Source organism: Amia ocellicauda, chromosome 11 (genome assembly GCF_036373705.1).
Source record: "Amia ocellicauda isolate fAmiCal2 chromosome 11, fAmiCal2.hap1, whole genome shotgun sequence".
In the NCBI taxonomy this organism is placed as follows: Eukaryota; Metazoa; Chordata; class Actinopteri; order Amiiformes; family Amiidae; genus Amia; species Amia ocellicauda.
In genome coordinates this window covers 26,280,871-26,302,514 of record NC_089860.1, presented here as the reverse complement: position 1 = coordinate 26,302,514, position 21,644 = coordinate 26,280,871, and the positions used below count along the sequence as shown (strand labels likewise).

At 44.1% G+C, this 21,644-nt stretch overlaps 1 protein-coding gene across 1 annotated transcript in view; it reads left to right on the top strand.

Moving 5' to 3' along the window:
- The window catches only part of kcnq4 (potassium voltage-gated channel subfamily Q member 4), a 59,967-nt gene extending 39,279 nt beyond the window's left edge, over nucleotides 1-20,688 (top strand). The window contains exons 10-15 of the mRNA XM_066717215.1: nucleotides 5,285-5,508; nucleotides 5,735-5,837; nucleotides 13,846-13,977; nucleotides 14,272-14,410; nucleotides 15,027-15,226; nucleotides 15,964-20,688. Coding sequence (XP_066573312.1) covers nucleotides 5,285-5,508; nucleotides 5,735-5,837; nucleotides 13,846-13,977; nucleotides 14,272-14,410; nucleotides 15,027-15,224 — 796 coding nt within the window. The 3' untranslated portion in view covers nucleotides 15,225-15,226; nucleotides 15,964-20,688. The remainder of the gene's footprint in view (nucleotides 1-5,284; nucleotides 5,509-5,734; nucleotides 5,838-13,845; nucleotides 13,978-14,271; nucleotides 14,411-15,026; nucleotides 15,227-15,963) is intronic.
- Nucleotides 20,689-21,644: the final 956 nt, after the last annotated feature.

Genomic DNA, 21,644 nt, shown 5'->3' with positions numbered 1-21,644 from the left:
CCCTGTCATCCCCCATTCACTAACAGGAAGGAGGAGGCACCGTGCAGGTTTGTAGCATGTGTGGTCCATGCTGGGTGCGATTCCACGGCTCTAGTGATTCATGCGCTGTTGTTTTTTTCGCTGGTTCGCAGGATTCTATTTAAAGAGTATCCCATCCTCCTCTCCTTGCCTTCTTGGGATCTGTTGTGTGTGTGTGTGTGTGTGTGTGTGTGTGTGCATGTGTGCTTATGTTTTTTTTGTGTGCACTGTCTAATTTCTTTGAATTTGAAAGGTGCACAACCCTGACACTGCCTCATTGAGAAACCATTGCTTTGGCACAGTTCAGTGTAGTTTAGCGCACAGTATTGTAGTGTAGTGCAGCGTAGTCCAGTCCAGTATATTGCACCACAGTTCAGTATAGTTCAGCACAGTATATTGTGGTGAAGTGTGTTGCAGTGGGCTTGCCGCTTGTTTGTGGCTGTGTGGATCAGACGGTGGCTGGTGTGCCCAAACACAACGGTTCAAGCCTGAGGCCGGACTACACATCTTCTCAGAGAGAGAGAGAGCAAGGAATGGCCGTGTGGCCTGGTCTGAAAGAGTGCGGAGTGCGCTGTGAGGGACGGCGGCACCAGCCACACTCAACTGCTGCCCTCTGTCTGCACACACTGCCGCGCTGTCTCACTCTCTCACACTCCTACTATCCCCGTCTCCCCTCCAGACTTCTGTCACTCTATAAGTCTATCACTCTCCCATTCTCCTACACTTGCTCTCTTCCTCTCCTCTCTCTCTTTCTCTCACACAAACACGTTCACATTCTCTCCTTCCTCCTCTTCTCCTTTCATCTCTCCTGCTATCTTCTAATTAAAAATGTATTTTTTCCTTCCCTCTCTCTCTGTATTTGTCACTCACCTGATCTATTAACCCCCTTCACCTTTGCACTTTTGTTCTCTCCTTTCGCTTCTCTCTCTTTCCTTCTACATGAACAGATTACACATAAAACAGTTTTTGCTCCTTCTCTCTCTCTCTTTTGCCACTTCCTCACTGTACATCTACCCCTTAAACCTCCCATCCTCTTGCCCCCCCCTCTTTCTTCCTACTGCTCTTGACTATCCCTTATAAGAGTTTACCACAATAAATCTCCACTGTGATATTAGTTGTTTTCTCCTATGGTTGTACCATGCTTGTGTGTTACTTGGCCCCTGTACACTGATGGCGTGTATCGCTGCTTACAATGCTGTACACCCCGCCATGCTCTGATGTCACTTTGCTTTCCTCCACATCACTGTGGTCTCACTGGGGCTTTTCTACAGCAAAGCTCTAAAAAGCTGACCTCACTCCTCCCTCTCCCTCACCTCCCTCTACCTTTCTCTCTCTCTCTCTCCAACCCCCATCCTTCCTCCTCACTGCCACCCCTCACCTCTCTCCTCAGTCAGCTCTTTAGTAATAAGCGGAGTTTCTTCCGGATCCATGCTGGACGCAAGCAGAGGTATCCACGGCAATGGAGTGTGCACTGAGCATGGCAGCCACTCCCACCCTCCTTTCCTCTCTTCCTGCTCTGCCTGCTCCTCACTCCTGAATTATTGCTATAACCATATTATCTGCACTACAATATTTTGGGCCTTGGTTGTGCTGCAGTTGTGTAGCATGATGTCACTCACTACCTCTGTCTTTGACATGCTAAAGGGGATGTGTTTGTGTTAGGTGGGGGTCCCTCTATTCCACTATAGGTCTCGTTGTTGATGTTGATGTATTAAACAATTAAATCAACCAATTAAACAATTAAATAATTACAAATTAAAAACAGGTGGGCTACGCCAATGGTCTGCGGTGTGATAGTCTGTAACGAGTACACCTGCATCTCTCCAAAATCCCTTGTCCACGAAGCCATGCTTGAATTTGTCACAACTGCCTAAGAAAGGTCAGCGCCCAAAATATTGCCCGGGAACCGCAGTAATATTGAAGCAGTCCTGCATGAAGGCCGCCTCGCCTGCCGCCTCACTTGTTTATTTTGTGAGGGACTGGAATCGGCCCTCAGTGTGAGCAGGCCCCCCCCGGTCTGTCCCAGATAGCATCTGCAGGGAGCGATTGTTAGGACAGCAGCCTGCCCCAAATTCAGTGTGCTGTTTATATGTATTTATTTATGTATTACTTTATTTTGCTATTTTGTTCTAAACTCATGAAGACACAAATAACCCCCTGAAGCTATGTTTATGTTTATATCAGTAATGAATTTGCTACAGTATAGTTTATTGTAAAGCTGCCTGTGTGTGTGTGTGATTTTACATATATATATATATATATAATGTATATATGTATATATCTGCACACACACGTAAACACTTCAGAATTCCACCTGTACGGTTCATAGTGTGGAATTCGGGAGCAGTCCAGTTCCCTGCCTGGATCCTCTCGGTGGGATCTCACAGAGCGGGTCCTGCATGGGTGTGTGCATGCGTGAGCGCCTTCATGAGGGGAACAGGAGTGAGTCTGGGATTGCGTTGTTGGGCATTGTGTTGACTAGTGCCATCTCATCACTGGGACTGTTGGAAGGACTGCGACTCTCATGGATCTGTGGTCCCATGGGAATTCATTCCCCTTTCGTCATAGTTACCCAGTAGCTCTGCATGGAGGTCCAGTGTATCTGTAGGGCAGCATGCATGCATTGGAATCTGTAGATAAAGGTCCATGTCACCTTTCTCAAGACCCGGATGAATGCCAAGGACCCTAAGGACCCTAAGAATAAATAAGGTTACTGAAGGTATTTTCTTTTGCAAAAGAACCAAGCCATGTATTATGATAATTACTATTATTATTATGTCCAGTGATCTTCAATACACACAGAATGAGAAATATAATTAATTAGTTTGTCTCGCACACCTTATCCGATCCCCTGCCATGCGTGATCTTGGTTAAACCTTGTGTGTTAAGGGGTGGGTTTTGAATGGTTTATTATGCATGTCTGTCTCCAGGAACAAGATATCATGCAGCTTCCTCCCATAAGACATCAGTGGAGTTCTCAGTAGTGGATTTCTGTCTCTCTCAGAGCAGAGCACAGGGCAGAGCGCATGGCAGAGTATAGGGCAGGTCCCCAGAGCACAGGGAGTTACTTGTCCAAGAAATGCACATTTGAATTCTGCCATACAATCAGCTGCCTTCAAAGAATTAAGAACTTCTGTTGGTGTTTTCATTTTCTTTCTTTCTTTCTTTCTTTCTTTCTTTCTTTCTTTCTTTCTTTCTTTTTCTTTCTGTTTCTATTTAGTTTTATTTAGTGGGATGGAGACAATCGGTCCTGTTGGGTTAGGCTGGATGGCAAGTCTCATTACTCTGACGAATAATGCTAGGTTGCAGAATCTTCGAAGGCATCTGATGACTCATTGACCATGCGCAGGGTTTAGTGGGAAAGAGGCCATAAGAGGTTTTAGAGTTATATTCACTATGCACAGTGCAAACAGACCTAGGGTAGATGGGATGGGTGGCAGTAGGGAGGCTGGAACAGAGTTTGACAGGAGGTAGCTGAGGGCTTGAGGTGTAGTGGTGAGGGTCAGGGGCTGTGTCAACTGTGTTGTATTCCCACTGACTCACTTCTCAAGGGTCTATGGTATTCATTGTTTCTAGAATTAATTTTAGATATTAATTATTTGATGCATACATACACACATACATATGTATGTGTGTGCACATGTGGTAAATCATCTTCACTCATATTTTTATTTAAACTAAACTAAACTAAAAGCTAATTGTATTTGTTCTTTATTCATCTATCACTCTATTTCCCATCCTCCTTTTCTTTTTACCACCCCCCATCCTTCACACCATCCTTCACACCTCCATATACACACACATTCTCTCTTTGTCTGCCGTTCTGTCTCTCTCACTATCTGCCTGTTACAATGATAAAGCAGAATCCTATCCATCTATCCATCACTCTCTCACTCTATCACATGCACTCCATCTCATTTTCTCACCCTCTTCCTGTCTTGGATACATTTCAGGACAATGGAGTTGGTCGATGTAATGTTTAGGATGTTTAAGAGCTCTTCATAAGAGGGGACTTTCAGGGTCTGAGGGGTTGAGATAACAAGCTGTCACTGTGACTCTCACCTTCCTGCTTCTGTCACTGAAACCCGAGTCCAACCCAGCCACGCTGCTGTGCTAATGGTAGAACCGCCATAACGATCAGACTACTACTAGACTACTAGGAGTTACTAGCCATCACCACCATGGTCTAAAAATACACAGAAGAGTGAACGCAACACAGCCACAAAGATCCATAGGCAAATCCCCAGCTGACAGAAGAGAAGATGTTTATTGATCCAACAGATGGTGGGGTTGGGGCAGAGAAAAGACAAAGCTCATTAAAAGTCAATTAAGGAATCAAAATGTTATCATCACTTGAGGCCTAGGTTAGATTAAAAATGTGTCCCAGCTGCAAAGTGCAACTTCCAACCCTGACGCTTGATAACAGTTTTTTTACCTTAGGGCTTTGCGATTTACGACTGACACTGATGTCGGTTGAACTTTTGACCTAATCCTGGTCCTGCTTGCCTAACGAAAATGGACAGTTTTGTTTAAGGAGTTTTGCAGTTTGGTTGAATGCCTATTAGTGTGACATTGCATTGCATGTTGGACCTCAGGATTTTGGTTGTAGTTTTCTTTCTCAATAGAGGGGAAGGGAAAGAAATACTCGACATTCTGAAAATTCACAATTTGCATAGTCCAGCAACCATATCTTAAAAAATAGTAAACATTTCTGTCTTTGGCTGTTTTTCCTCTTCTTACTCACAATTGCTTCATTGTTTAATTGGCAAATTAAATTGGCTAATTGCTTAAAATTGATACTTTATATTTCTGCTGGCTTGTTAAGCATTTAAGAGGCACTTCATTTAAGCATTTGATTAAGAAGCTTAGAGCTCAGCTGGAAGTCAAAGGCCAGAAGCCAGACAGAAGGGGGGTGCCAGAGCAGGCCTGGCAACAACTGCGCTAGATTACTGAGGAAAGACAGCTCCCAAGGGGTTAATTTAATTGAATTAATTGAACACACTTATTTTGAAAGAAAACACAAAAAAACATCAAGAATATGGGACCAAGATCAAATTATCTATTGCTCTAAGCAATCGACTCTGAAATTCAAATTCAAATGCAAAATGTTTAAAACATGCTGTATTGGCAGGAAAAGTAACCTTTTTGATGCCGCATTTAAAACACATTCGCTCACAGATACCCTCTCTGTGTCTTAATTCTAACCTCCCTCCTTTATTTGTGTGTGTCCTTTTTTAACTGACCTGGCATTCCTCCGTCACCGCAGTGGGAAGATGGGTTTCCGGGACCGGATCCGGATGAATAATTCACGCAGCCAGGGTCTACGCAGCAAAGCGTCGCCCGCAACGCCAGTGGGGGTGCGGCGCTCACCCAGCTCTGAGAACGTCCCCGAGGCCGCCAGCCCTGGGAAGGTGCAGAAGAGCTGGAGCTTCAATGACCGGACACGCTTCCGCACCTCGCTGCGGCTCAAACCGCGGCCCACGCCTGACGGTGAGAGAGGAAGTCAGTTGGCTCCCACCCTCTTCCCCTGTTCCTGGTCCTATTGGCTGCATTTCCCTGTGAGCCTTCTGAGTGTCTCTCTTCACTGGGGAGATCCCTCCCCCCTACCCTGCCCCTTACCCCCAGCCTTTAGAGTGGATTCCGTCGATAAATATGAATTGCCCTGCTAAACAAGTAAGGTTTGCTGTCCATCTAAACCCTACCTCTCTCCGTGTAGCCGAGGGGATGGGGGAGGACAGTAATGAGGACAAGTCCTACCACTGTGATGTCACCATGGAGGAGGTCATTCCCGCGGTAAAGACCCTGATCAGGGCAGTTAGGTGAGTGATCCGGTCCAGTCCTGACCTCTAACCCCTTAGCCCTAGACTCTTCACTCTTGCTCTTTATTTATTTATTTGTTTGTTTTTTCTGTAAAGAATTTGTCAGAGGTAGAATGTGTACGTCTTGATAAATGCACGACACAGCCTATTTTTACACAACAGCTCAGCACAGCACAAGAAGAGGTGTTAGACTTCAGTGTGGAACAGCGCTGGCTGACAGTCAAGGGAATGGAGCTGATCAGATAACTCAATGGGCCTCCTCTCATTAAGAGCCCTGCAGCCTCCTGTCTCCACTCCCACAGATCAATGTTGGTCCAGTCTGTGCCAGCCTGGCTCACTGGCTCGCTGGGTCGTGGAGGAGGTGGGGAGGGAAACAGGGAGAAATGGAGAGGGTGTTGAGCCAGAGGAAATCCTGCAGTGGTGATGGGAGTGTGCGCCTGTGTGCTGACCCCACAGTGGGGCGGAAAACACAGAGCAAAGCAGCACAGAGCAGAGCAGCTCAGAGTCTGAGGCCTAACTTGAGCATGACTGCGGAAACACCAGAGGGATGGTGGCCTTTTTTCTTTTTCTTTCTTGTTCTTGATCTGTCTCTTTCTTTCTATCCTTCTTTAGTTTTCCTTCATTGTAAACATATAGGACAGTTGCATCACCAGCAGAAAGCATTTTGCTTACTGTTCTGCTTTTCTTTCCTGTTGAACATTTATTCCTCTTGCATTATTCAGCCCCATACAGTTAGGTCCATACATATTTGGACAAGGACAATTTTCATCATCTTGGCTCTGTACGCCACCACAATAGATTTGAAAGGAAACAATCAATATGTTCTTTAAGTGTAGACATTCATCTTTAATTTGAGTGTAATTATATCCAAATTGGGTGAACACATTTTTATATGTGTTCCCCCCAATTTTAGGAGCTCAAAAGTATTTGAACAAACTAACATAATCATGAATTAAACTGTGAGGTTTGATACTTGGTAGCAAATTCCTTGCAGTCAATGCACTGAGCTCTACTGAATGTACTGAAGTTGTCTTTAGTTCCTGCTTGTTCTTGGTGCATTTTGCCTTCAGTTTTGCCTTACAAATCAAAACAAACCAATCAGAGAGATAGGCAAAAATATTAGGTGTGGCCAAATCAACTATTTTGAACATTATTAAAAAGAAAGATCGCACTGGTGAGCTCAGGAACACCGAAAGGCCTGGAAGACCATGGAAAACAACTGTGGTGGATGACAGAAGAAATTGTTCCCTGGTGAAGAAAACCCCCTTCACAACAGTTGACCAGATCAAGAACACCCTCCAGGAGGTAGGCGTATCTGTGTCAAAGTCAACAATCAAGAGAAGACTTCACCAGAGTAAATACAGAGGGTTTACCACAAGATGTAAACAGGAAACAGGAAGACCAGATTAGAGTTGCCAAAAAACATCTGAAGAACTCTGTACAGTTCTGGAACAACATCCTATGGACTGATGAGACAAAGATCAACTTGTACCAGAATGATGGGAAGAGAAGAGTATGCAGAAGGGAAGGAACTGCTCATAATCCGAAGCATACCACCTCATCTGTGAAGCATTTTATGGCATGAGCAGGTATGGCTGCCAAGGGAACTGGTTCCCTTGTATTTATTGATGATATGATTGCTGACAAAAGCAGCAGGGTGAATTCTGAAGTGTTAGGGCTATATTATCTGCTCAGATTCGGCCAAATGCTTCAAAATTAATTGGACAGCACTTCACAGTTCAGATGGACAATGACCCGAAGCATACTGCGAAAGCAACCCCAGACTTTTTTAAGGCAAAGAAGTGTAATATTCTGCAATGGCCAAGTCAATCACCTGACCTGAATCCAACTGAGCATGCATTTCACTTGCTGAAAGCAAAACTGAAGACAAAACGCCCCAAGAACAAGCAGGAACTAAAGACAGCTGCAGTGCAGGCCTGGCAGAGCAGCACCAGGGAAGAAACCCAGCATCTGGTGATGTCTATGGGTTCCAGACTTCAGGCAGTCATTGACTGCAAAGGATTTGCAACCAAGTATTGAAACTCACAATTTAATTAATGATTATGTTAGTTTGTCCAAATACTTTTGAGCCCCTAAAATTGGGGGGACCACATATAAAAATGGGTGTAATTCCTACACTGTTCACCCAATTTGGATGTAACTACCCTCACATTAAAGATGAAAGTTTACACTTAAAGCACATATTGATTGTTTCCTTTCGCATCTAGTGTGGTGGTGTACAGATCCAAAATAATGAAAATTGTGTACTTGTCCAAATAATTATGGACCTAACTGTATGCATGGTTTGAGATATAAATATAGATATATATATAAAAATTTTGCACTGACGGCAGCAGAAAAACACCAGAAACATCTGTACAGGAACCAGCTGTCCCAGAGGAGATGCAGCCCACTGCTGGATGTGCATCAAATCCAGAGGGAAAGCAAATACTGACATCATACATTTATATGTGTTTCTGTGTGTGTGTGTGTGTGTGTGTGTGTGTGTATTTATTTATATAGGAATATATACAGTGTTTAATATATGTACATGTATGTTTATATGCCAGCAGGAGCAGCACAGAGTGGGCTGCAGCCCAGATACGATGAAGTGCTCTAAGGTGCCCTATATTACTGGTGCTCTGAGGTGTATGTATAGTAATACAGGACCAGAGATTAATTACACTATATGTAATGTATGTCAGGGAGCCTCTGCATGGTAGTGTGTCACGTAGTGTGTGTGTTTGTTTGTTACTGTGTATGTGTGCTTTATTTGTATATGTAAGTGTGTGTGCGTATGGTTAGGCCTTTGGACATACGTGTTGAAAAGGGAATAGAATAGTGCCTCCCCCCCCACACACACACAACGTGTGCACTGTCATTCACATGTTAGAAACATCACTATAACCTTATGAAAGCTCAAATCCGTCCAATGCATTACTGTGGAGCAGTATTGCCTAGTGAGGGAGCAGTGTGGCTGACAGAGGCCGGCGTACACAATGTCCCAGGTTGACTACCTGTTGCATTTTTATTAAAGGGAAACATGAGATCACATTTTTGTCTGGAGCATCCCTTTCAAGAAGACCCAACCTGAACACATCAGCAGAATATTATGCAAAACTGCTCATACAAGGTGTGAGCTGGGAACTGTTGTTTCCTTGACCAGTCACTGGTTTCACGGTTTCCGGTCGGCCTCGGGCTGAGCGTGCTGGGGCGGACAGGCATGCAGGGGGTGGCCGTGCCCTGGCAAAGCAGGCCTGCGTCACTGGGAGCAGGAGGAGTCGTTTGCAGACCAGCAGCGCAATTAAGATGGATGTACTGAAAGGACGCGAGGAGGTAAAATTAGCAACCGCTAAACTGCTGAGCCCTCGGTTCCAGATCCGCCGTCTACTTCATCAATGTCGCCATGGAGAGTGCAGAGTGTGCTGTTCGTAACACCTACAGCACCAAGCCCGGGCTGCCAAAATAATAATAGGAAGAAGAAGAAGAAATATATTTATATTACAGTTTTTCACAACCTTAATTTGTCGTTTGCTATTTTTTCGCCATGGTCTAAATATGTTGTGTTGGGCTACAGAGTGTAATGTTTTTTTGTTTTGTTTTGTTTTATTCACACCCATTTGCAAACAAACTGGGTGATCCATTTTGTCTAACCAATACTTTTCAGTGAACTGCACTTATCGATGATCTGTATTTCATTGAGGAAAGTGTAAAGATTCCCAGTAGCCAAACTAGGGGGGCTGTATAAATTTTGAGCTGTCAATCAGTGCAGTGTGTAATGTCCAAAGCTGACACACACATACACTGTCTTAAAAGATAGACAGATAGACAGACATAGGCATAAGATAACAAAGACATTGCAGAGGTACAGTCTTGACCCTGAGCAGCGCCAGCGTGGTGCGTGCCTGTGTGTCTGTGCATATGTGCACTTCGTTTAGTGTGCCAGTCAGCAATTTGCAGGATCCTGCAGATGACATAAATAAATGGGATTTCGATATCTTCCTGTTTTTTTATTACCCAGGCGTTATTTATGCAGGTACCTGCAAAATATAAATATACAGAGATAAACAGAGTCATCAAGAAACACAAAGTCTTGTTTCCACTTCAGAGAGTCTCAACATCTGTGGGTTTCCTTCTATTCATGAGGTCTATGGAAGCTGAGGAATCACATCCTGTAGCACATCTGCAGACATGAATATCCCTCGAGAAGCATTACCTCGCAGACCTGTGTTCTATAGAAGCAGTGTTAGGCATTTCAATGCAGCCAAACAGCCAAAATGGAAGAAGTGTCTCCTGTTTTCCATCTTGAATGCCTTGAAGCCCAATTTCCATTTGTGTCCCATGTGTTCGATGCCTTCATGATTTTGAAGACTTGAATCAAGTCCCCACATAGTCTCCTCTGTTCCAGGGTGAAAAGGTTCAGGTCCTCAGTCTCTCAGTAGGACATTCCCTTCAGACCTGGAATAAGTCTGGTTGCTCTCCTCTGAACTGCCTCTAGAGCAGCGATATCTTTCTTGAAGTGCGGAGCCCAGAACTGTCCACAGTATCCAGATGAGCTCTAACTAGTGCATTGTACAGTCTGAACATCACTGCCCTTGTTCTCAATTCTACACTTTTGACAATATACCCTAACACTCTGTTTGCCTTTTTTATTGCTTCCCCACATTGTTTGGATGGAGAAACTGAGGAGTCCACATAGACTCCTAGGTCTTTCTCATGCATTACTTCATCTATTTCTATACATCCCATAGTGTAATTATAGTGGACATTTTTGTTACCTGCATGTAATGATCAGGACTCAGGGATAGTTAGCAAACTTGTCAAATTTATAGATGATACTAAAATGGGTGGCTCAGCACATACAATCTCTGCAGCACAGGTTATTGAAAGGGACTTAGATAATAGTCAGTTGTGGGCCGACACCTGGCAGATGAAATTCAATGTGGACAAGTGCAAGGTATTAATGAAAACCATATTCTTGGAGATAGGCAACATGGGTTTAGACGAGGCAGATCATGTCTTACTAATCTATCAGCAGCTGTAGATCATGTGAAAGCATATGATATGATATACTTAGATTTTCAAAAAGCTTTTGATAAGGTTCCACACCAAAGACTGATCCTCAAATTGGAAGCTGTAGGCATTCAGGGTAATGTAAGTAGATGGATTATGAACTGGTTGATGTCTAGCAAACAGAGGGTGTCGATTAGAGGAGTTGCTTCTAACTGGATTGAGGTTGTTAGTGGAGTTCCACAGGGATCAGTACTAGGCCCTGTGCTTTTTCTAATCTATATTAAGATGCTCCTCTATTTTCTGAGACTTTGGGGGCACACTGGTCACAGCAGCCACACAGCACTGACCTCACTGATGAGGCAGCCTGAAACCAGCAAAAAGACACACACGAATGCACACACACACAGACACACACACGCACATGTATCTACACACAGACACACATGCATGCACAGATACCATATGCAGACACAGACATACATATGCAGGTACACACACACTCACAGTTGTGTGAGACTGTCCCTGTGGTGACACTCATCCCTCTTCAGTGTGGAGCATTTTTAATCTCAAGCAACACTAATTAGAAACTGAATCTTAGTTTAATGGAGCTGGCAACTGGGCTTGTAGTGTTGTGTGTAGTGTATAGTGTGCAGTGTAGTGTAGCTGAGTGAAGTGCACAGCAATATCATGTAATGCAGTATAGTATCGTGGGTTTGCTGCCTGTGGCCGATGTTCAAGTCAGCCTGACCATATGTCCCCTCACCCATTCACACTGTTTCCAATAATCGACTTTAGAACCCGCTTGACTGCAGAATGGGTGAGTGATGAAGCCGGGCTGCCCTCTGTGTCTCTGGCTCTTAAGCCATGATTTCCAATAGCTTGTCTCCCATAATTAATTCACTCTCGTTGAGGTGTTCAGAGCAAACGAGGCCCAGGCATGTCAATATTAGTGCTTACTTCATAATAATTCAATATTGGTATTGGTTTTCTCGTCTGAATCTGGTGTATAATTGTATCAGAATCACCATCAGTTAAAGTGCACCACTTCTCAAAGTCTATATAATGCACAGGCTGTGGTTAATGCTGCTGGCAGGGTCTGGCACCCAGTTGGATTCTCAGCGCACCAATTCAAATGAATGAAGTGCAAATCTGCAAACAGATACAACCAAAAAACACTATTGTCTATTAATTTAAAGCATGATTAGTGTTGTCAATGTATCAGACTGTGCTAATGTTAAGTGGTTACTCACCATGGTTTTATTGTCCAGTTATTCAACATGCCTTAATAAGTCAATTGACAAGATAACAAAAACAGCAACAACTTCTCCTTATATCGTTTTTTTCAAACTTGTGTTGGTTTAATGTTGGTTGTTTTTTTATTCATTGTTCCACTGGCTTTGCCTTGGGAGGTGATTTTATTAATGAAAGGCATGATATAAAGTCTATTATTATACCAAGTTTGTACCATAAAATGCCATCTTTTGATTCCTCATCTAATGAATATACTCCCAAAAATAATGCAAAAAATGAAAACAGATTGAAAAAAAATATCTCCACTCTCCTGTTTCTAAGGAGCCTGTGCTACAGAAGCTATGCTGACGGGTGAGCTCTTTGTGTATTATGATTATGATTACAGTTATTATTTATTTTGCTTTTTTACACAGCCTGTGCATAATGAAACACTTATCCCTGCACCTCCAGCCTGTCCCACTTAGATAGGGTTTCATCATAACCTCCCCCCCCACCCACCACGCGCACCCAGGCACAGTGCTGACAGATAGTTATGAAGTTATGAATCTACGAGTCCGGTGGCGCTTTAAGTGCCGGGCTGTCGTGGTTTCTGCCTCGCCAGCAGTGCCGTCCCCGGTAATTGGGGAGTGATAACAAGGATTAGCTTTCATTTAGCGGGTCGCCCAGTCCCACCCCCACCCCCACCCCATTAGCTCCTCTCCTCTCTTGTGGCTCTGATGGGGCATTTCCTTGTGGAACAGATATGAGTGAGTGTGTGTGTCTTTGATATTATTGATACATGTGGGGTGCACTGTTGCTTCCTTTAAATAGTCCGATATCAGCAAAAGTGTACACACACACACAAATAAACATATCCACACAACATAGTCTACAGTCTATACCAGTGACAGTTTCCAGAGTCAGTAACTCCAATATATAGCATGGATTTTATTTAAAAAACAAAATCCCAGGGCACTTGTATAGGTCAGTGTGTGAATCCGTGTGCATCTAAGCATGTCTGCTAGTAGAGGTTATTTTACCCCCACCTACATCTTGTTTTTATTTGGCATTGGAGGGTCCACTGAGATGCCCAAGCACGGTCAGACAGCCAAGCAAGGCCAATCAGGCCAGAAGTGGGGTTCATAGTCATAGGAGAGGGCTGATGATTTTCTTTCTGGAGCTAATGTTACCTTTGACACTACTGATTCAGGAAAGCCTGAGTAAGCCTGACTAAACGTGTGAGATGCCTTCACAGCAGTTCAGGAGAGGAATAGGGACTGCAGCCTCGGCAACGTGTCAATCTGCAGTGCTGAGTGTGGCGACGTGGAGAAGTAGCTCTTATCAGGATCTTTGTGCATTTCTTTATTATTGACAGGACTTGTGTTTTCTTTAATTTTGTTTTTATTTTGGGGTTTGTTTTCTGGGGGTTGGATGACTGCACCGCTGGCATCTCTGTCAGCGTCTTGTCTGTCTGCGAGGGCCGAGGTCAGCACATTACCTGCCCAGAATGTAGCGAGCTGCAGCTCTTTAATTACAAGAGTCTTAATGCAGCCCTAGACCAACATTATCGCAATGTTGTAAACAACCCTTTTTGGAAAGATTTTATATATATTGTGTGAAAAGCGGGAGTAGTATGTGGTAATAATGTGTGTAAGGAGTAATTCATTGGCTGTGTGATATCATAATTAACCATCTATTACTAATTTATTCAGCATCAGTAAGCAGCTCCACTGTGTATATTTCTCTCTCGCTCTCTCTGGTGCAGGATCCTGAAGTTCCTGGTAGCCAAGAGGAAGTTTAAGGAGACACTGCGGCCGTACGATGTGAAGGATGTTATTGAGCAGTACTCTGCCGGCCACCTGGACATGCTGGGGAGGATCAAGAGCCTGCAGACACGGTAATGTATGCCACAGACACGGCAAAAACATGCCACGGACACAGTAGCACATCCACAGATACGGTAATGCATGCATGCAAGCTACAGGCCTTGTTACCAAATTACCAAATTGCTTTAATCATGTCCACAATTGGACTTATTAATGGGTTTTTGTTCCTGGAAAAGCTCCAGTTCACACACAGGGAGTCAATATAAAAAGAATTCTACACGTATTTCTGTCACCAATGCACCCATCAATCTATCTATCTGAGGGCGCTTGATATTGACACCACTGCACTGTGTGTGGCTGTGCAGGGTGGACCAGATCGTGGGCCGTGGTGCCATCCAGCCCGACAAGAGGATCCGGAGCGAGAAGGGTGAGAAGACCCCCCCCGAGCTGGACCCCCTGGACGAGCTCAGCATGATGGGCCGCGTGATGAAGGTGGAGAAGCAGGTGAGATGCCAGGAGGAACTGGGGGTGCGTCAAGAGTTCTTGACCTTAGCTTTCCTTCTCTTTCTTGCTCCTTTCTCCCTACTGTGTTTTCCCCTCTGCTTACTCTGTTCTCCTGTTTGTCTGATGCTGTTTTTCAAAGCGACTTTCTTTCCAAAGCACACCTGCATTATAAACCTCCAAGGAACAACAGAAAGAGGAGTATATATAGTAAAGATCGGTTTAATAGGAAATGTAGAACATGGCTCATGGCAGTGCAGCTCACAGTGAAGGTGTGCAGTTCCAGACACACAACAGCACCCGTAGCTGTCTGGAGCCCCCTGGCTGCAACTGGAGGGCGAGCTGAGGAGCCTGCAATTCAGTCTGAAAATTAATGCTGGAGATCAAGCCGAACTACTAGTGAAATACTATTTATATCTGTGACAGCAAATTCTCTCTGACATCTCCTCCTGAAGGACACTATAGCCAATACAACTTGATTGAATTATTGATTATTCTCCTGTTATTTTAAAAGAAAATGGCGGGGGGAGAGGAAGGGATGGGTGGACTGAGGGGTTCACAGGCATGAGTTTATGTGCGATTGATGGATCGACTGATTGATGTTCTGACTCTGCTGCAGGTGCAGTCCATTGAGAACAAGCTGGACCTACTGCTGAACTTCTACACGCAGTGTCTGAAGAAGGGCTCTCCCTTCACGCTGTCCCTCCTGGAGCCGGATCTGACCTCGGACTACCACAGCGCCACCGACCCCCACGACCTCTTCCCTTCAGCCACCACCCTCGACATCTCCCGCTCCGAGAGCACCACGCTGGACTGAGGGTAGCTACCCCACCACCCCCCTCCGCCTTCTCTCCAGCCCCTCGCTCCCTCCTCGGCCTTCTCTCCAACTCCTTTAGCTCTTCTCGCTATGCTCTCTCTTCTGCCCTCTCCCTTGCTCCTTATCTCCCTTCTCCCCTCTCTCTCTCTTCTTTTCCTCCTTTTCTTCTTGACTGGACCTGCCTCTCTCTCTTTCTCTGTCTGTAACTCACTCTGTCTCACCTCCCCCCTTATTCTGTCCTCACCTTCCTCCCTTCCCTCTCTTTATGTCCTCTCGCCGTCGGGGCAGCAGAGGGGCACAGTGCTGGTGTGGCTGCAGTGTTATGGACACAGCTACCCCACAGCAGTGTGGCCTGCCCTGGGCTGTGGTCCTGCAGGCTGTGTGACAGTCCCATCAGGGTCAGAGGCCTCCTGACTGGCTGGGTTCAGAGGGTTACCGTGGCGTGCCAGGTCGCGGCGTCACACACCATTCTGCTGGACACGACTGCAGACACAGCACTGGTTCCTGTCTCCCTGTCTCCCTCTATTGATTTTTCCCTCTTGCGGACTGCTCCCAAGGACAGACACCGTGCGAATCAAATGTAGCAGACTTTGTAAAAGATTTTGTATATTTTTGTCAAATCAAGACAATGTTGTTTTTTTAGTTGTTGTTTTTGGTTTTCTTACTAATTCTTAATGGACTTTTACCAGATGTTTGGACATTATTTTTCCTTTTTTTTTTTTTTTTTTGGCATTTTCAGGACCTCTCTCTGCCAAGGGTGCCGTTCTTTAATGGACCTCTTTGGACCTTTTTGGATGCGTAGTCTATGACCAAGCTGCCTCTTCTCACAGAGCTTCCTATGAATGTACTTTTCATGTTGTTTTGTTTTTTGTTTATTTGTTGAAAAAAAATGTAAATGAAAATATGCAGAAAGGAAACGACAACTGCTCCGCTTATAGGAATGGGGCGGACAGAAGGACAAACAGAGATGAATAGACTTCTTGCTTTCAGACAGAATGACAGACAAAGCACTCTCCTCTTCCTCTGACTTCCTGAGTTCTCACGAGTCAGACACCATAGGAATGGACATTCCACTCCCCTACCAGTAACACGCAACTCCTACCTGAACTTTACACGGTTAACCTGCTGCACACCATCAGTCTTCCCCAGGGTAACAAAGACAAGTGGCTCCTCTGAAACCCTGGAAAGGTGGACATGTGGACATGTTTGATCTGTGTGCTGCTGAAAAAGTTGTATGTTCATTCCTTTTTATTTCCTTTTTATTTAATCATTTTTTATTTTGATTATCACGGGTCAAACTTATTTCGGTCTCCCGAGTCTCTGTATTACAAAAACTAAGCACACTATTCAGGTGTCCTTCTGAATGTGATCTTAAGCCCTCTTTGCAAAAAACAAAAAACGTGCAGTATTATAATGGCGTGTGTTGTTTCGGTTGCTTATTGTGGTGAGGCACTGGGGCTCACTCTGGTAATCCCTCTGGCCTGCAACCAAGGATTTGCTTCTGTCTAGCTGTGTTTTGCTTTGCACCAGTTGCTCAGCTTCCCAATCTTACTCTGCTGGTAGTGGGAATTATAGGTTGTGCATTTTTGCATCGCAGGCAGAAATGGCCGTGCTGTAAAGCCATGCAATTTTTTTTGGTTTTCTTTCTTTTTTAGTCTTTCTATATTATTTGTACCGTGAGTTGTCTGCATTTAAAATAAAAAGCAAGATGCCATTTTCTAACAACCTGGGCTGTTGAAGAGGCTGCAGAGGGCACCAGCTGGGCAGCAGTGGTTTAGTATGACTGACCTCACACTGGTCAGCTGCTGTCCACCCTGCTACCTCTGACACCTGAAGAAACTGCCTGTACAACTCAAGCCAGTTACACTGCCTGGCACTCGCCGATGCCTACCACAGAAACAGAAACACATATATAAACCATACAAATGCATGTCAGTTTTGCACTCCTGCCCAGCTCTTCCTGCCCACGCACTGCCCATTTTCCCTGCTGCAGCACGTCTTTGCCATTGAACCACTCTGGCTGTGACCTCACTGCGCTTTACTCCACAGGGCTGCGGCAATGGCACGATCTGCCCCCGGCGGACAAACACTCCTGCAAGGACGTCTGTCACTCCAGCCACTCCCTGACCTGTCCCCTCTGAGCCCACTGCCCAGGGTCGCCCCACAGAGAGGCGGGTGGGACAACGAAGCCTTTACAATCCATCTCCCTTTCATTCTTTATTATTGCTTTCTTGGTATTTTTAGCGCGTGCTAACAATAGTTATTTTGACATTTAATTTAGTCATTTTATATGACACAAGGAAAGTAATACTACATCTAATACTATGATTGCTACTATTATTGCTACTACTACTACTACTACTACTACTACTACTACTACAACTAATAATAATAATATTAATACTATTAATATGTAACACTTTATATTAAGGTGTTGTATACGAAAGAGTAAAATTAGAAGGAACAAAAGTATTCCATTGAATTCCTATCGATTCTTTTCCAATTACATTCATACAGCACCACGCACACTTTCCACCTCCCACCTCCACCTCCACACATACAGCTCTGGAAAAAATTAACTTAACATTGATTTCTGAACTTGGAGTGGTCTCTTAATTTTTTCCAGAGCTGTATATGCATGCAAAAACACACTCATGTATCCATACACACACGTGCACACATACACACACACACACACGCACACTCTCAGAAACTGAAGCTGAAGTAACAGTGAACTGCGCCATCAGCACCATTGACTCTTTCACTTTGCACAAGATGGAAAATGGGTTTTTCCACTGTTGTTAATGCAGCAGTTTGTGGACATCAGCATTCGATATGGGCAGTGTCTGCTTTCAGGCTGGACTCATGCACAGTCAGCCTGGCTGCTGTACCACTGTCACGCGTCACGTGTACTGTCGCTGAGCTGCACTGGGCAGTGCTTTACGGCTCCACTGCTTTCACTGCGTTTGCACCTGGGAAACTGGCTTCCAGTCTACTCCACAAACTCCAGTTAGACCAGCCAGGCAACAGCATGCGCTACATCACACCACGCACTGCTACTCTGTGGATGCACAATCTCCATGCTTTAACTCTGCCCTCCTTCTTTTATTAAACGCTTGAAAAGCAAAGGAATGCAGTTTCTCAACCAAGCAATTTTGTGTTCTGAATTGTAGGGGCCACACACACACCAACAGAAACGCACCACTCTCCGGCTCACAATTCTAAACAAACACAGCAAAACCAGAAGAAAGTTTCACCTCCTTTTGTGTATTTATTTATTTTGTTTGTGTGTCTGCTTTTCTTCACCCCTGGCGCATGGATTCACTCTGCAGAGCTGCAGCGCACTCATGAATGTAAGCAGAGCAGATTCTGACTGAAGAAAATCGGGCCTGTGCAGTCAATCCTGGTTAACCCAGTAGCAGATATTGTATACTTGTAAGACAATATGCACTTGTCATAAGTTAAGATATGTGTTCAACTCTGTTCTTTTTGTTTGTTTGTGTGTTTCCTGGATGTGACGATTTTTGATCGTTTGTGGTTGCAATTGTGTTTGAATGACACTAGAGGGTGCTATTTCACCTTTTTCCAGTCCCACAGCTGGTGGGATTTTTTTACAGCCTTTTGCTCCAGAGACACAATTGATCCCCCCCAACACCCCACCACTTTTCTGAAAGCAACTGTAAACCTCTGATGCTGCAAATATGCACATGAACACAATTAAAAAACAACATATATTGGTGTTGGCAGGAAGGATGTGACATTCTGATTTAGTTCTGCAGTTACCTTGTCTGTTTGGAGTTGCAGAACAGGGATACATTGTGCACTGGAGTGGAGGAGCTGTGGAGGCCCCCCCACCGCCATGTGTGTAGCGCAAGCCCGTTCATCCGGCTCCACTGTGGCCGTGCTCTTCATCAGTGCAGTGTGTGTCTCGTGAGGGGCAGCCACTGGGCCTCCTGGGTTCCCACTGCTGACTTCTAGGTGTTTGAGTTTACTGATATAAGGCTGATGTATGTATATACCTTATATTCACTCATCAACTTTCATTCTGTAATGCACAAATTAAGTAATGCAAAAAAAAAAGGTGCTTAACCCCCACTGCATCCAGGCAACTACAACTAGTCACCACACACCTGCTCACTCCTTTTTGTGGTATCAGGAGTCAGTCATGGCAGTTGAAACCAGAGGGTTTCTTTTTGTGTTTGATAAATAAATGACCCACAGTGACCTCCAGTGACACCAAATGCACAACAGACTCCATCCACTGATTTTACTGGGAGCTAATGGGCCCTTGTGTGCCGAAGAAGCACAAAACCATATATATACACATTTCACTCAACCAACAGGCAAGAAACAATGTACCTGATGCCAGCAGTGTTGGCTTAAAATGGTGCTTGTACCGGAGTAGCCCCTGTGCCTGCAGGTTAATTGGAAACTTCTTTGAACTATAATTGCTTAATTTGATATTTTTTCATTAATGGCCATCTGTGAAACAACTGGAGATATAGTTCAGGTAGAGGACTGAATTAAGTAACTCACAAGGGAACAGAGCAAAAGCTCTGGACTCAGTGGCTGCTGCGTGTGTCCACAGGGGCCTGCAGATCACTCTGTGTAACCCTGGATCGGCAAAAACTAAACACCGCTATGGAGTGGGAGTCTGGACTCCATATGTGGGCCATCAAATTTAACATCAGCTCATTTCTTAATATTTCAATTTATTTTACTTATTGGATTCATTGATAACGTTTGTTGGGAACGGGTGGGGGCAGAATCACTTTGTGCACATCTCTGCTCTGAGCATTACTCTCTTTTTCTCTCTCTAACACACACACACACACTACGACTTGCATGCATTGTAAAAAAACAACCCCCCCAAAAAACACACCAATTAGCATAGAAACCAGGGACATACGATTCCAGGACACTCTACATCTCTGAAAATCACCTGCTTACACTCCTTTGACATATATGTGCATGTTATCAATCATTACAGCATGCTGTGCATCTCGCCTGCCTCGAACACTTCGCGAATGCTGTGCATGCTTATTTTTTTGCATGCTTCCTATCACTCCTTTAAAGAAAAACGAAGGAAAAAAACATCTACTCTATTCTCCATTTACCTCCCCTCCTCTCCACCTTCGTCCTCCTTCCCATTCCTCTCTTACTCATTGCATCTTTCTTCTATACCGTATTGAAAAAATAAAAATGACAACTGAAATAAATTAAAAAGAATGAAACTCGAATGCAATAAAAGCTAACAAACTAATAAAAAAGTCTTCCAGTTCGATTTGAAATAAATAATAATCATAATAGCTTTGTAGGTTTTCTGACGGGGAAAGCGACTGTGCTTTTAAATCAAAAGAAGCAGAAGAAAAATGTTTGTTTCAAAGGAGTACCTCACTTGATTAACTTATTAACTTATTAATTTATTTGTTTCAATAAAGATTTATGACAATTGAAACTGTTACCTCGCTGTTGTCTGTGCTTTATTCACACAGCTGAAAGGACTGTTGTGTCCAAAACGCTGTGTGCGATTTTACTCTGGCATCCTCCACTGCGGGCGATACCTCATACCGCCACCAGAGGGCAGCCGCGCCCTAATTAAGAGTGAAAGTCCAGCACTGACTGAGCAGAGCAAAGTCTTGCATCAAGTAAACGATTTCTGTGTCTACCTATGTCTTTCTGTGGGTCTGTCTATTTATCTACATTCCCTATAGAAAGTCTACATTCCCTTGAACTTTTCACATTTTGTGTTAGTGCCTCAGAGTTCCATGCATTTAAATTAGGATTTGTTCTAGTGATCTACACACCATACTCCACACTATAAGGGGGAAAGTTAGTATTATGGAAAAATATAACAGAAATATAAAAATTGTCAAAGTCTCCACCCCCCTGTGTAAATACTTGTTGGAAGCCCCTTTGGCAGTAATTACAGCTGTGTCTGCCAGCCTTTCTTGTGTTTGTGACCCAGGATCAAGAATTACAGAGCAAATATAGCACCGCACTGATCCATTCTTTGCAAAGCACTGTGGTTCTACACAGCCTAATTTCTACGTTTGGTGGTGGTTGTGGTGGCAGTGTTATGGTTTTTTTGTCGTTATTGTTTTTTCCTGCAAGTTAGCATTAGCATTGTCCGTCTTACAGTTCTTAATTTTTTTTGTTCTATTCCCTCACGTTCATTCGGCGCAGCGAAATACGTTGTAATGTTTTGCTGAACCCTTTTCATTTTATTTTTTGGGTGTAGCACGAACTTACACACTTGCAAATCACACTCGGGCCTATCTTATTTTTCCACAATGATTTTCCCCTTCTGCTCCAGCAGCGCTAGAATTCAATCATATATAAACACAGGCAAGTAGGAAACCAAATTGTGTGTGTCCAGAGTGAATGACATCAGTCTAGCTTGACTGTTATTACAGAAAT